The sequence below is a fragment of the Hylobates moloch genome, unplaced genomic scaffold (assembly GCF_009828535.3).
Source record: "Hylobates moloch isolate HMO894 unplaced genomic scaffold, HMol_V3 SCAFFOLD_2, whole genome shotgun sequence".
NCBI lineage: Eukaryota > Metazoa > Chordata > Mammalia > Primates > Hylobatidae > Hylobates > Hylobates moloch.
The window spans coordinates 41576565-41592156 of NW_026652277.1; the positions used below are offsets into that span (position 1 = coordinate 41576565).

Below are 15592 nucleotides of genomic sequence, written 5' to 3' on the forward strand. Positions count from 1 at the left end.
TTATACAAAATACTAGACCTTAAGAGAACAATATTGCTTAATGATTTTTGCTAACTCTTATTTCCAAGAATAGTACATTTTCTTCAATTTTAGTTCTAGTCTTAGAAGTTGCATATTTTTCTTCTTTTATCCCTTTAAAAAAACAATTCTCAGCTGGGCGCAGTAGCTCACGCCTGTAATCCCAGCACTTTGGGAGGCCGAGGCAGGCGGATCACGATGTCAGCAGATCCAGACCATCCTGGCTAACATGGTGAAACCCCGTCTCTACTAAAAATACAAAAAATTAGCTGGGCGTGGTAGTGCATGCCTGTAGTCCCAGCTACTCAGAAGGCCGAGGCAGGAGAACAGCGTGAACCTGGGAGGCGGAGCTTGCAGTGAGCAGAGATCACACCACTGCTCTCCAGTCTGGGTGACAGAGCGAGACTCCATCTCAAAAAAAAAAAAAAAAATTCTCTCCAGTGATCTTTTGGGCAAGAGAAAAGAGTGACTTTGCTTAACTCAAGCAATAACCTAGTCCTAAAGTAGTCTGATTCATAATTCTAATTAAGTTATAAATGGAAAGAGAAATCATTGGTGATTTTTATTTTGTTCCAGTTGAAATCATTCTTGTGCTAATGTTCCAGGTTGACAAGTTACTTTGAAATTCAGAATATAATTTATCTGATTCTCAGAATTTTCTCTTTTGGAGAGAATTAAAATGATATTCAATTTCAAATAGAAATATTTAATTCCTCAAAAGATAAATAATGCAAAGTCTATCCAAGTTTATTAGCAAAGGCATAAAGTCCACTATCAGAATAAAATAATTCCTTTCTTTAGGATGTTATATATTCAAATGATACTTTACATCAATAAAGAATCTTGAAGTATTATTTTCAATGATTAATGAATGTAAATATAAAACAGGGCTGGGAAAAGAGTACTTAACTAAACACTGAATTTCAATCTGCCTTTTTCAATTGTCTCTAATTATGTTTCTTTAAGTCTCTGAGGTTTGTATCATCAGTAATTTCCTATTTATGGTTTTCAGCAAAAAAAATAGAGAATCGGCACACTGTAATCCAGCAGAGAAAGTTAGTGAAGTATTCTGGACTCCAAAACAGATAACAGGTTATAAGATATACTCATTATTTTCTTGAGAATGATACATTCATAAATCAGGTATTTTAGTAATTTAAAATGTATGCTTTTTTCCTAAGTGTCTATAAGAATCTATCTGTACTTGCAATCCCACAAACGAAAGTGGGATTTTTAAATATCAATGGCATGATCACACAAATATCATCAACTAAAAAATTTCCAAAACACAAGTGGCAATTTTTGCAGTAATGGAATGAGTATGTCTATAAAGTTATTGATCATATTTCTAAATACTTCTAGAAATTATCTAAAGTGTTAATTCTCTTTCTGATGTTTAAGAAGCATTTTTATAATCAGTTTTATAAGAGTATAAACTAAAATATTCAAGTGTACCAATATTAACCTTTTTTCAGAATTTCAGATTAATAAGATCAACATTATCTCTGCCAAGATTGTTCATCACTTTAAGAGATCTGAGTCATGCAAATTATATAAAAGTGATCCTTGATCACTACATATTTGTACTTCATTTGCATAGCCTCTATGGTTCCTGAGTTTCTGTAACTTCCAATAACAGCCTTAATCCAAAAGTTCCAATAGCCAGTGTCTTTCATATTAGCTTATCACATTCAATAGAATTTCAGAAGCTAAATATTTATTCCTGATTTAGATATTCAACCATAATTATTAATTCTCTTCATCATGATATAAAGTCACATATCATGTGATTTTAGACCTGTGATACAGAACATTCAGAATACCGATGGTTGGGCGTTTTTGAGGTAGGGTAAAAATAAAGACAATCTGCCATTAAAAAACTGTGCACATAGGCACCAGCTGAACACTGGGAAGGATTTAGCACTTGGAGTCCGGACATCTGAAACTTGGTGAGACATGTCTTTGAAACTTGCCCACTCCATTTGAGTGGAAGCATGGCCTGATCACCCATGGCATGCCTTTATCGGCACTTTAGTTCTGGTTTTGACTTGACTTGAATTGCTTGATACTTTGGTTTTGGTTTTGACTTGGCTTGAATTTCTTGGTACTCTGATTTTGGTTTGGTATAAACAATAAAGGTGTGTGTGTGCCCTCTTTACCTGTTCTTTGTTTTGTGGTGAGTGTGTGGCATGAGCGTGATATTTTGTCTTCAGAAAACATGGGCCAGGTGCAATGTAAGCTCACCCCACTGGGAACTATGTTAAAGAATTTCAAGAAAGGATTCAAAGGAGACTATGGAGTCACTATGACTCCAGGAAAACTAAGAACTTTCTGTGAAATAGATTGGCCAGAATTAGAGGTAAGTTAGCCATCAGAAGGAAGCCTGGACAGGTCTCTTGTTTCAAAGGTATGACACAAAGTAACTGGCAAGCCAGGACACCCAGATCAGTTCTCATATATAGATTCCTGGTTACAGCCAGTTTTAGATTCCTCATAGTGGTTAAGGGGACAGGCAGCAGCAGTACTAGTAGCAAAGGGACAGTTAGTTAAGGAAGGTTCTTGCTCCACCCGCCGAGGGAATCCAGCCCCTAAAGTTCTGTCTGATTTGGAGCCTGAAGACTCGTGGCAGGAGGTGGCACCAACAGTGTCCCACATTTACCAAGTGGAAAGGCCCCCTACTCCTGAGCCCACAGCCCCTAGACCACCCAGAGTAGACAAGAAAGGAAGCGAAGCTGCAGGAGAAACTCTTCCATTGGCGGCCCGTTTATGGCCCAATACTGGAATCCAAATGCCCCTGAGAGAGCAGCAATATACTGGGATAGATGAGGATGGACATAGGGTGGAAAGGTGTGCCTTTGTATATTACCCTTTCACCTCTGCTGACCTCTTTAATTGGAAAAATAATATTCCATCTTATACTGAAAAGCCTGAAGCTCTAATTGACTTGCTCCAAACTATTATACAGACTCATAATCCTACTTGGGCAGATCACCACCAGCTACTCATGTACCTCTTTAACACAGATGAAAGGTGAAGGATGCTCCAGGTGGCAACTAAATGGCTAGAGGAGCATGTCCCAGCTGATTACCAAAATCCTCAGGAATACATAAGAATTGTTCTGCCAGGAACGGACCCTCAATGGGATCCAAATGAAGGACCAGATATGGAGAGGTTAAAACAATACCGGGAGGCATTAATTGAAGGGCTGAAAAAAGGGGCTTAAAAGGCCACCAATGTAAATGAAGTTTCTGAAGTCATCCAAGGAAAGGAGGAAAGCCCAACCCAATTCTGTGAAAGACTGTGTGAGGCCTATCGTATGTACACTCCTTTTGATCTGGATAGTCCTGAAAATCAGCATATGATTAACATGGCCTTAGTTAGCCAAAGCACGGAAGATATCCGAAGGAAATTGCAAAAACAGGCTGGTTTTGCAGAGATGAATACCTCGCAGTTACAGGAGATAGCTAATCAAGTATTTGTAAATAGAGCTATAACAAGCTGCCGAGAAAGCCGTAAAGAGGGTGAATGCCAGGCCAGGCAGAACACTGATTTGCTGGCTGCGGCAATTAGAGGGATCCCCCCCAAAGGGCAGGGAAAGGGGGGTTCCAGGAGGAATGCCCAGTCCAATCGCTCACATCTGCAGTGTAACCAATGTGCCTACTGTAAAGAAATAGGACATTGGAAAGATAAGTGTCTGCAACTAAAGGAGAAGCAAGGTGATGCAGAGCAAAAGACCACAGATAAAGACAAAGGGACTTTGTTCAATCTGGCCCAAGGGCTACTAGACTGAAGGGGACTGGGCTCAAATGCCCCCAATGAGCCCATGGTCAGGATGAAAATAGGGGGCAAGGACATTAAGTTTTTGGTTGATACTGGTGCCAGACACTCAGTAGTAACCACCCCAGTGGCCCTCTCATCAAAAAAACCATTGATGTAATTGGAGCAAGGGGAGTCTCCGCCAAGCAGGTTTTCTGCCTACCATGGACCTGCTCAGTGGGAGGACATAAAGTGACTCATCAATTTCTGTATATACCTGACTGCCCCTTGCCTTTTTTAGGGAGAGACTTGCTTAGTAAGCTGAGAGCCACCATTTCCTTTACAAAACAGGTCTCTTTACAACTGAAGTTACCAGGAACAGGAGTTATCATGGCCCTTACAGTCCCCTGAGAAGAAGAATGGAGACTTTTTCTAACCCAGCCAGGTCAGGCAATAAAACCGGCTCTAGCTAAGCGATGGCCCTGAGTATGGGCGGAGGACAATCCTCCAGGGCTGGCAATCGATCAAGCCATAGTACTCATAGAAGTTAAGCCTGGGGCCCAGCCAATTAGACAAAAGTAGTATCCGGTTCCCAGAGAAGCTCTTGAAGGAATACAGGTTGATCTTAAATGCTTGAAAGCTTTTGGAATTATAGTTACTTGCCAGACTCCATGGAACACCCCCCTCCTACCTGTCCCCAAGCCAGGGACCAAGGACTATTGACGCATACAGGACTTACGCTTGGTTAACCAAGCTACAGTGACTCTGCAACCAACAGTTCCTAACCCTTACACACTGTTAAGATTGCTGCCAGCTGAGGACAGCTGGTTCACTTGTCTGGACTTGAAGGATGCCTTCTTTATCATCAGACTAGCTCCTGGGAGCCAAAAGCTGTTTGCCTTTCAGTGGGAAGATCCGGGGTCAGGTGTTACTACTCAGTACACTTGGACTCAGCTTCCCCAGGGGTTTAAAAATTACCCCACCATCTTCGGGGAGGCATTGGCTCAAGACCTCCAGAAGTTTCCTGCTAAAGACCTAGGCTGTGACTTGCTCCAGTACGTGGACAATCTTCTGCTAGGACACTCCATGGCAGATGGCTGTGCAAAAGGGATGGATGCTCTGCTTCGACACCTGGAGGACTGTGAGTATAAGGTGTCCAAGAAGAAAGCTCAGATCTGCAGACAGCAGGTAAGCTACCTGGGATTCACTACTCGGAAAGAGGAGCGCAGCCTGGGGTCAGAAAGAAAGCAGGTCATCTGCAGCTTACCGGAACCTAAAACCAGAAGGCAAGTAACGGAATTTCTAGGAGCTGTGGGATTTTGCAGATTATGGATTCCAAACTTTGCGGTGCTAGCCAAACCATTGTATGGGGTTACAAAGGGGGGTGACTGGGAGCCTTTTGAATGAGGACCTCTGTACCAGCAAGCCTTTTGCAAGTTAAAGGAAAAACTTATGTCAGCCCCAGCCTTAGGACTACCAGATTTGACAAAGCCCTTTACACTCTATGTGTCAGAAAGAAAAAAAAATGGCAGTTGGAGTTTTAACCCAAACTGTGGGGCCCTGGCCAAGACCAGTGGCCTACCTCTCAAAACAGCTAGATGGAGTTTCAAAAGGCTGGCCTCCATGTCTGAGAGCCCTGTCAGCTACAGCCCTGTTAGCACAAGAAGCAGACAAGCTAACCCTTGGGCAAAACTTAAGTATAAAGGTCCCCCATGCGGTGGTGACTTTAAAAAATACCAAAGGACACCATTGACTAACAAATGCTGGATTAACCAAGTACCAAAGCTTGTTATGTGAAAACCCCCGCATAACCATTGAGGTCTGTAACACTCTGAATCCTGCCACCTTACTCCCAGTATCAGACAGCCCTGTCGAACATAACTGTGTCGAAGTGTTGGACTCAGTCTATTCTAGCAGACTTGATCTTCGAGACCAGCCATGGGCATCAGTGGACTGGGAGTTATACGTGGATGGGAGCGGCTTCATCAATCTACGAGGAGAAAGATGCACAGCGTATGCGGTGGTAACCTTGGATGATGTTATTAAAGCCAAACCATTGCCTCAGGGCACTTCAGCCCAGAAGGCAGAACTCATTGCTTTAACTCAGGTTCTAGAACTCAGTAAAGGTAAGACTGTAAACATTTATACTGACTCTCGACATGCCTTTCTAACCCTTCGAGTATATGGAGCATTATATAAAGAAAATTCTGGGGGAAAGGACATAAAATATCAACAAGAAATTCTGCAATTATTAGAGGCAGTATGGAAACCCCAAAACGTGGCAGTCATGCATTGCAGGGGACACCAGCGGGCTTCCACCTCGGTGAGCCAAGGAAACTCCTGAGCAGACACAGAGGCAGGAAAAGCGGCATCTACTCCTTACCAGGCATCAGTCACAGCCCCCCTACTCCCTCAAACACCTGATCTGGTGCCTACTTATTCTAAAGAGAAAAAAGACTTTCTTCAGGCACAGGGAGGACAAACAATAAAAGAAGGGTGTATAAAGTTACCAGATCGAAGAATAGCTGTGCCACAGCTGCTAGGAGCTGCAGTCCTGCTGGCTGTGCATGAAACTACCCATTTAGGCCAGGAGTCACTTAAAAAGCTGTTAAGCCGGTACTTCTACATCTCACACTTGCCAGCTCTTGCTAAATCAGTAACACAGTGATGTATTACCCGTGGACAGCACAATGCAAAGCAAGCCCCCTCTGTTCCTCCCAGCATACAAGCATATGGAGCAGCTCCCTTTGAAGATCTTCAAGTGGACTTCACAGAGATGCCCAAATGCAGAGGTAACAAGTATTTACTGGTTCTAGTGTGTACTTATTCTGGGTGGGTAGAGGCTTATCCAAGATGAACTGAAAAAGCTCATGAAGTAACCCGTGTGCTTCTTTGAGATCTCATTCCTAGGTTTGGACTTCCTCTACGGATTGGCTCAGATAATGGGCCAGCATTTGTGGCTGACTTAGTACAGAGGACAGCAAAGGTATTGGGAATCGCTTGGAAGCTACATGCCGCCTACCAACCTCAGTGTTCCGGAAAGGTGGAGCGAATGAATCAGACTATCAAAAATAGTTTAGGGAAAGTATGTCAAGAGACAGGATTAAAATGGATACAGGCCCTTCCTATGGTATTGTTTAAAATTAGGTGCACCCCCTCTAAGAAAACAGGATACTCCCCTTATGAAATATTATATCATAGGCCTCCTCCTATACTGTGAGGACTTCCGGGTACTCCCCAAGAGTTGGGTGAAATTGAATTGCAGAGACAGTTACAGGCCTTGGGGAAAATTACCCAGACAATCTCAACTTGGGTAAATGAGAGGTGCCCGGTCAGCTGATTCTCCCCAGTTCACCCTTTTTCTCCAGGTGACCATGTGTGGATCAAGGACTGGAATGTAGCTCCCTTACAGCCACAGTGGAAGGGACCCCAGACCCTTATCCTGACCACTCCCACAGCTGTGAAGGTAGAAGGAATTCCAGTCTGGATTCACCACGGCCACGTAAAGCCCACAGCCACTGGAACATGGGAGGCCAAACCAAGCCTAGACAATCCCTGCAAAGTAACCCTGAGGAGGACGACAAGCCCTGCTTCAGTCACACCTGGAAGCTGACTGGTCTACGCATGGCTGAAGCATGAGGAAAACAGTCGTGGGACTTATTTTCCTTATAACATGGACTTGTGTGGTAAAAGCTTCCACTGCTTCTTCCCACACAGAGGACTGCTTTCAGTGAATACATCAGGTCACTGAGGTAGGTCAACACGTTAAGACAATCTTTTTGTTTTATAGTTATTATGAATGCCTAGGAATTCCAAAAGGAACATGTTTGTATAATAACACTCAGTACAAAGTCTGTAATCCAGGAAGTGACCAGCCCGATGTGTGCTATGACCCCTCTGAACCTCCCATTTCCACAGTTTTTGAAATAAGATTAAGGACCGAAGACTAGTGAGGACTCATAAATGATACAAGTAAAGTATTAGCCAGAACAGAAGAAAAAGGGGTGCCCAAATGCATAATCTTATAATTTGATGCTTGTGCTGTCATTAATAGCAATAAGTTAGGAGCAGGATGTGGCTCTTTTAATTGGGAAAAAAGCTACATGACCGAAAATAAGTACATCTGTCATGAATTAGGATTGTGTGGAAAAAAATGTGGGCACTGGTCATGTGTCATTTGAGCTATTTGGGAAAAGGATGAAAAAGATCCTGTTTGGCTCCAAAAAGGGAAAGGAAGCCCCTCCTGCATGAGTGGAAGCTGCAACCTTTAAGAATTAGTAATCACAAACCCCTCGGACCCAAAATGGAAAAAAGGAGAATACATATCTCTAGGCGTTGATGGAAAAGGACTGGACCCTAAGGTAAATATTTTAATAAAAGGAGAGATTCGAAAACGCTCTCCAGAGCCAGTATTTCAGACTTTCTATGATGAACTAAATGTGCCAGTACCTGAAATTCCAGGAAAAACTAGAAATTTGTTTTTACTATTAGCCGAGCGTGTAGCTCAGTCTCTAAAAGTCACTTCATGTTATGTTTGTGGAGGAACTGTAACAGGAGATCAATGGCCATGGGAAGCCCAAGAATTAGTTCCTACAGACCCAGTTCCTGATGAATTCCCAGCCCAAAAGAACCACCCTGACAATTTCTGGGTTCTAAAAGCCTCAATTATTGGACAGTATTGCATAGCTAAAGAAGGAAAAGAATTCACTCATCCTGTAGGATGGCTTAGTTGCCATGGACAAAAGCTGGATAATGGTACCACAAAAAAAGTTACATGGTGGAGTTCCAATTACACAGAAAGAAATCCATTCAGTAAATTTCCAAAACTGCAGACTGTTTGGGCCCACCCAGAATTCCACGGGGACTGGACTGCCCCCACCAGGTTATACTGGATATGTGGACATAAGGCCTATGCTAAGCCACCTGATCACTGGACAGGTAGCTGTGTAATCAGCACTATTAAACCATCTTTCTTCCTACTGTCCATAAAAACAGACAAACTCCTAGGATTCCCTGTCTATGCTTCCTGTGAAAAACGACGCACAGCCATAGGTAACTGGAAAGATGCTGAATGGCCCCCTGAAAGAATTATACAATACTGTGGGCCCACCACTTGGGCACAAGATGGCTCATGGGGATATCAGACCCCCATCTTCATGCTCAACCGAATCATACAGTTGTAAGCTGTTTTAGAAATTATTACTAATGAAACCTGTCAAGCCTTGACTGTTCTTGCCTGGCAAGAGACTCAGATAAGGAATACTATCTAGCAAAATAGACTAGTTCTCGACTACTTGCAAGCAGCTGAAGGAGGAGTTTGTGGAAAATTTAACCTTACTAATTGCTGTTTCCACATAGATGATCAAGGGCAAGTAGTTGAAGACATATTTAAAAATATAACAAAACTGGCACATGTACCCATGCAAGTGTGGTACAGATTTGATCCTGGGGCCATGTTTGGAAATTGGTTCCCAGCAATAGGAGGATTTGAAACTCTTATCATAGGAGTTATAATAGTAATAGGAACCTTCTCACTACTCTCTTGTTTACTACCTGTGCTTCTTCAAATGATGAAAAGCTTCATCCCTACCTTAGTTCACTAGAATGCTTCAGCACAAGTATATTATATGAATCACTATCAATCTATTGCACAGGAAGACATAAGTAGTGAAAATGAAAGTGAGAACTCCCACTAATAAAATGAGTGAGAGTCTCAAAGGGGGAAAATGAGAGAAGAGAGAAAGAGATCCCCCTATATTGTTCTATATTGTTTTATACTCAGTACCTGCTTTAAGAAGAAACAAGGAAGCAAAACCAAAGGCAGGCAGCCCAGAGCCAGCCACCAGACCCAAAACCAGGCCTGGGCCTCCCTGACCTTAGTCTGATAGTTAAAATTCAACTCATGACCTAGGAACTGATGTTATCCACAGATTCCAGACATTGTATGGAAGGATACTGTGAAACTTCTCATTCTGTTCTGTTTCACTCTGATTACTGGTGCTTGCAGCCCCTATCACATACTGCCTAGATTGTTCAATCAATCATGGCCCTTTCATGTAAAATCTTTAGTGTTGTGAGCCCTCAAAGGGGACAGAAATTGTGCACTCAACAAGCTCAGATTTTAAGATGCTGGTCTGCCAATGCTTCCAGCTGATTAAAAGCTACTTCCTTCACTATATCGGTGTCTGTGAGGTTTTGTCCATGGCTCGTCCTGCTACAGGCACACACAGAAGCTTTAATACTTACACAAAAACTGGCCTTTGGAAAATAAAAAAACTACCTAAAATAACAAAGGTATTTTAAAGTCTTTTAAGAAAAATTACAGTAACTTAGTATTATCCACACTTAATGAAAAAAATGACTTATCTATATGTCTTACCCAGTGAATTTCACTGAGGTTTTTCTATGAGTTGGAAAATCCCACTGGATGCAAGAAAATTGTTTATAATCAGTTAGAAATATCTGTTAAACAATCACATTTTGTATAGCATTCTACTAATCTCCGTTTTTAAACAAGTTTTTTATTATCTATTATAATCAGCCCCCTCAAATTGTATACACAATATGCATGTATAAAAATGCAAAAATACCAATGTAACTGGAGTTATTTTATACAGCTAATAACTATTTTCATATATTTCACAATTTAGCAATTTAGGTGTTACCTATCTCTATTTCCTTCAGAAAAGTAATTTACATTTTAATCACTTCTCCTTCCTTAATTTATATTTTTATACAGCATACAGTTTCAAATCTAGCCTTCCTGTCTGGCAATTCATTTTTTAATCGTATTTACCACTTAGCTAAATAGCATATTACTGTCTACTTCATTTTAGATGAATACTCTGTTTTCATTACTTCAATAAGTAAATATAACATTTTAAATGACACTTCTTAAATCTTCTTATAAATATTTGGTAATAAGCCCTTGATATTGCATCCATCAACACCTATTGGGAATAGCTGTCATTTGAACTAAAAAATTAATTCATCATAATAAGTAATTATTGTCATTTATCAATCATAATAGCATTACAATGAGAAATTCTAAGAAATCATTTAGAGTTTTCTAAACTCTCACATTTCAATTTAACATAATCAGAATTACATTGTACATCTTGTTATGCACACACATCCTAGAACACAACAAACGGAAATTAGATACATACATGTCCCATTTCTTAAGCAAGTGAGATCACAAGGTCCTTAACATAGTAATTGTACTCTTTGCTTACAGGTCATCTACCACTGAGACTTGAAAAGAACAGTTTTTACAACATACTTCACCTAATTGTCTTATACCTCCCTAAAGTTTTTTATCTTAGAACATACTAGGCTTCTTAGTCACAGGGAAAGCTAAGGTAAGTAGTTATATTGAATAGAAATATGCCTAAGCAACCCAGTGCTGCCCCAAGTGGAAGTTAAGTAGTTGTTTTGAATTTTAATAGTTGACGTTTACTTTCTGGTCACGAATTAGAGATGTCAAGTGGAGAAGACATTACTGGATTATGGTTAATTTGATGATCTTAGCTTTTTACAATTATTCCACTACCCTGAGGGAGAAGGCCAAAATCAATGTTGTCCCTTCTATGGAGATGTATACATTAAATTGTAAATTATTACAATTTTGACCTTCACAGAAATCACAAAATAGTTTTGAGAACAATATAGTTCTAAAATTAATTTAAACACATTTTCACCATGTTCCTTACTTATAAGTACACTTATAATAAAAATAAAATCAAAGGACATTAGAACAATAAGCAATATGATTTAAGAGCCACTCTCAATAAAACCCAATCATTATGCATTTAAAAATAACATTAAAAACTATAAAAATATTAGTAAAACAAATGCAGAATTTTGTCACCATTTAGCAATGCCATTGTATGGATATATGGATTTCAGTTTTCCTTCTTTTGACACACAGTTGCTATTAGACTAGGAAGGAGCAAGGAGAAGCCGAGTAACTCCATTTGTATGTCCCTAAAGGCACTAAATCAGCAGAGATAAATTGTAGCAGTACTGCTCAGATGAAAACTTTCACATTAGGAGGTGATCAGTTTAGTTCTTTCTATAAGTAGATCCATTTTGGTCATGTCTGAATGAAAGCTGTCACTCTCACAAAGCTGTAAAAGGTTCTGAGATCTTCCTTATGAAGTGTATTTTTTCCCCAGTCATACTGATGACCATATTCTTATCATCTTGCTCGCCTACAACATGAAAAATATCTAAAGATTTATCTATGTTTCACCTCATCTAGCTCTTCCATCAATGTAAACAAACTTTATGTGTTCCTAAATAAAAATAGATTTTTCTGGATGGAAAATAGCTGAGAAAATGGAAAGAGACCTTAAATGACAAATTCACTAGGAACTAAAATGTCAAATACTAAAATCATGCAACTGGAATTAAAACATAAAGGAAAGCTGGCAAACACCACTATAGGGAAGAAATCTGTTTATACAGAAAGGAAGCTACAAATGGAGAGGACAGTATGATTTATTTCCTCATCTGAGGACAAAATACCTTCACTTTTGTGCAAAAATTGCAATATAAGTATCACCAAAAATGATTTTTTTTGTGCAGTGAGAATGTTTTGATTTACTGAATTAAATATTCCACCCTTCCCACACCTCCCAGCAACCTGAATCACAAAGTACAGCATTTATACATTTAGCAGGGAAAAAAATTTAAGTGATGTTAAGTCTTCACATTCAGTTAGAATCAGAAAATAATTTGCACAGTATAAATTATTTGATATTATGTTTGGTACTGTTAAAAACTTTCTCCTCATTATAAAGCATCTGGGGTAGGCAATAATTAAAGAAGTTTTAAAATTACTAGCTTTACCAGAGCAACTTCATACTCTCTAATGATGCATACCAACCTAGTAGCATACGCCAAAAGCCTTTGACAGGAACATGAAGAATCCCAAATATCATAAAATATTTGCGTTGTTAGAATTTTGCTAATTTCTCAGTAAGTCACAGTTTTAAAAATTGCATTGTAATGTTTCTGCCCCCTGTGAAAGGACCTGCTGCTACAGAAATCCATTATAACAGAAACAACGCTTGCCTAATCAGAGAAACAACATTTTCTTTAGCTTCAGAGGAACAAGCACAAATAACCCATTTACATAAACATGTAAAATATGCTTTGGCAGAATGAACGGAGCCATATGCATACAATATTCTCTTCAATGCATCTCCATTTCCATTATCAACGTAATTATCATCAATCACCATCACCACATCACTGCAACACCATAGCCATGTTTCCTCTTTTTCCCATCCCTCTTCTTTAAACATTCTTACCTCTCTCCCTCCTTGTACTGTCTCTAGTCTTTTCAAGTTTAAACCCTGAAAAAGAAAAGCAAAATATATTATTATTGGCAAAGAAGAAGTAAATAATAATTCATATTAGTGCAAGAATTTTGAAATAAAGGAAATAATTCACTTATTCGTAACAAAGAACATCTGAATATAGATGACTATCTCATGTGTGTGTATGTGTCTATGTGTATGTAGCTAAGTAAGTCTTCAAATGTAGTCCCAATGCATTTCCTGCTGATCCCTACATCATAAGTAAAAATAAAATGTTAATACGTCTATTTTAAGCAATGATGGCCTACCGTTTGTTGAAACCAAAGATGTTGTTTAAACTTGAACTAGTATGTACAGTATATTCTATGATGGTAAGCTCCTACTCTAGTTCACCTACCGGCAGATCTCAGCGCCCAAACATAAAGTCAGATTGATAAAAGACAGCAGAAGCCCTTGCAGTACTGCTGATTATCTATAAAATATTCAGGATTTTATTTCCTGTCAAAGGGCTTTCTCTGTCTTCTATTAGCATACCTGCTCTCCACAATATAAAAGAAGGATCCACTTTAAGTTCCTAATAAGCACTATACTTAATTAAAAGAAGAAAGAATTATTCTTTTTCTTAGCAAGTCAATTTTGTCATTAAAAATAATGGCAAAAACTGCAATTACTTTTGTTCTAATCTGATAAATTATTTAACAATGCTTTGGAAAACACAAATTTAAAAATGTTCACACTACCATTAAGAATTTTGATTAAATTCGAAGTATTTCTCTCTTTTTGATGAAAATTTGAATAGCAAATAATAATTATATATTTGCATTACCAATGCATTTATCATATACATTGCACTATCAATGTATAAGGTAAAAAAAAAAAAAAAGTGTCCTGTAATAAAGATGCACTAGACCTATTATGTTTCTAGCTTTACATTTAGGAATTTGAATTTAAGAAGATATATTACTGTTGTTGTTACATTAAGTAGCAACAATAATAATGCTGGCAGTGCAATACTGTAGTTAAGTATTTCATAGTTACAAGATAACTTTTTTTTTTCATTTGGCTACAGCATTTATGTTTAAAAATTTTTCAGGGTTTTTTCAAAAATGTTCTCTCTTCATCATCATTTCTTGATTGTTTAGATAAAAACATATGAACATACATATTAACTAAACCATTTTATTTTAAACAGTAGCTTTACTACTCTCTTGACCCTAGAAAATATTCTAGGATCAATATGGCAAATCATTTTTGTATATAGGTGGTAGCCTGTTTTCTGATTATAGAAAATTATCTAAATTTATAGAACACAGTTTGAAGAGGCTAAATTATATGCGACAAAGAATATAAAACAAAAAATTAGAACATTTCTTAAATGCAAAGTTTATGCTAAAAGTAAATTCTGAAGTAGTATTCATGTTTATAGATTTTTGCATCTGTGAGATAGTATAATGGGATGCTTTTGAATTCAGACTGACATAATTTTAAATCTCTGGTTTGTCACTTTCTTTTCTATGCCCTTTAACAAATTACATAACATCTCTCAATTTCATCTTTTGTGATTGAAAAATGATAATAAATATAGTAGCTATCAAATGTATTTGCTAGGAAAATTAAATGAGATATTATATGTAACAGCATATAGCAAAGGACCAGGCACAGCATATTCCAAAATACTAATTACTGTCTTCTCTTCTGCCTCCTCTCATTTTAATCATTATTACACATATATAATTAGTTAAATATAAGATCAATTTGAGATTGGGTATGGTGGCTCATGCCTGTAATCTCAACACTTTGGGAGGCAGAGGCAGGTGCATCACTTGAGGTCATGACTTCGAGACCAGCCTGACCAAATAGGGAAACCCTGTCTCTACTAAAAATACAAAAAAATTAGCTGGGTGTGGTGGGGGGCGCCCGTAATCCCAGCTACTTGGGAGGCTGAGACAGGAGAACAGCTTGAACCCAGAAGGCAGAGGTTGCAGTGAGCTGAGATCATGGGAGTATTGTTTTCATAAAGCATGTGGGGAAAACATTGGCCTTACATCTTTAAACAGTTTTCTGACCCTCAATTTTCCTACCATCTAATTCTGGAACTCAAATTATACATTAAATGACTTGTTATTGTGACCAAAATCACTGACACTGTTTACTTTTGTAAAACCTCCTTTTCTCTTGGTATTTTGGATGTTTTCTGTTATTACACCTTCAAGTTCATTGATCTTTTCTTCTGCAGTGTCTTATCTGCTTATTCAGTGAAATTTTTATTTCAGCTATCTTAGTTTTCATTTCTAGAAGTTTAATTTTGATATTATTTTACTATCTATTTCTCTCATTATACTTCTCATTAAATCCTTGACATTTTTATTTGTAATAGTTTTTTTGATTTTATTTCATTTTACTTTATTTTACATTAAGTTCTAGGGTACATGTGCACAACATGCAGATTTGTTACATATGTATACATGTGACATGTTGGTGTGCTGCACCCA

At 38.6% G+C, this 15592-nt stretch overlaps 1 protein-coding gene across 3 annotated transcripts in view; it reads right to left on the reverse strand.

The window, feature by feature from the left end:
- Positions 1-15592, reverse strand: part of CCSER1 (coiled-coil serine rich protein 1) — a 1475382-nt gene that overhangs the window by 524248 nt on the left and 935542 nt on the right. For all 3 annotated transcript variants that reach the window (XM_058432918.1, XM_058432913.1, XM_032139358.2), the window contains one exon: positions 13092-13136. In XM_058432918.1, the coding sequence (XP_058288901.1) occupies positions 13092-13136 (45 nt within the window). The remainder of the gene's footprint in view (positions 1-13091; positions 13137-15592) is intronic.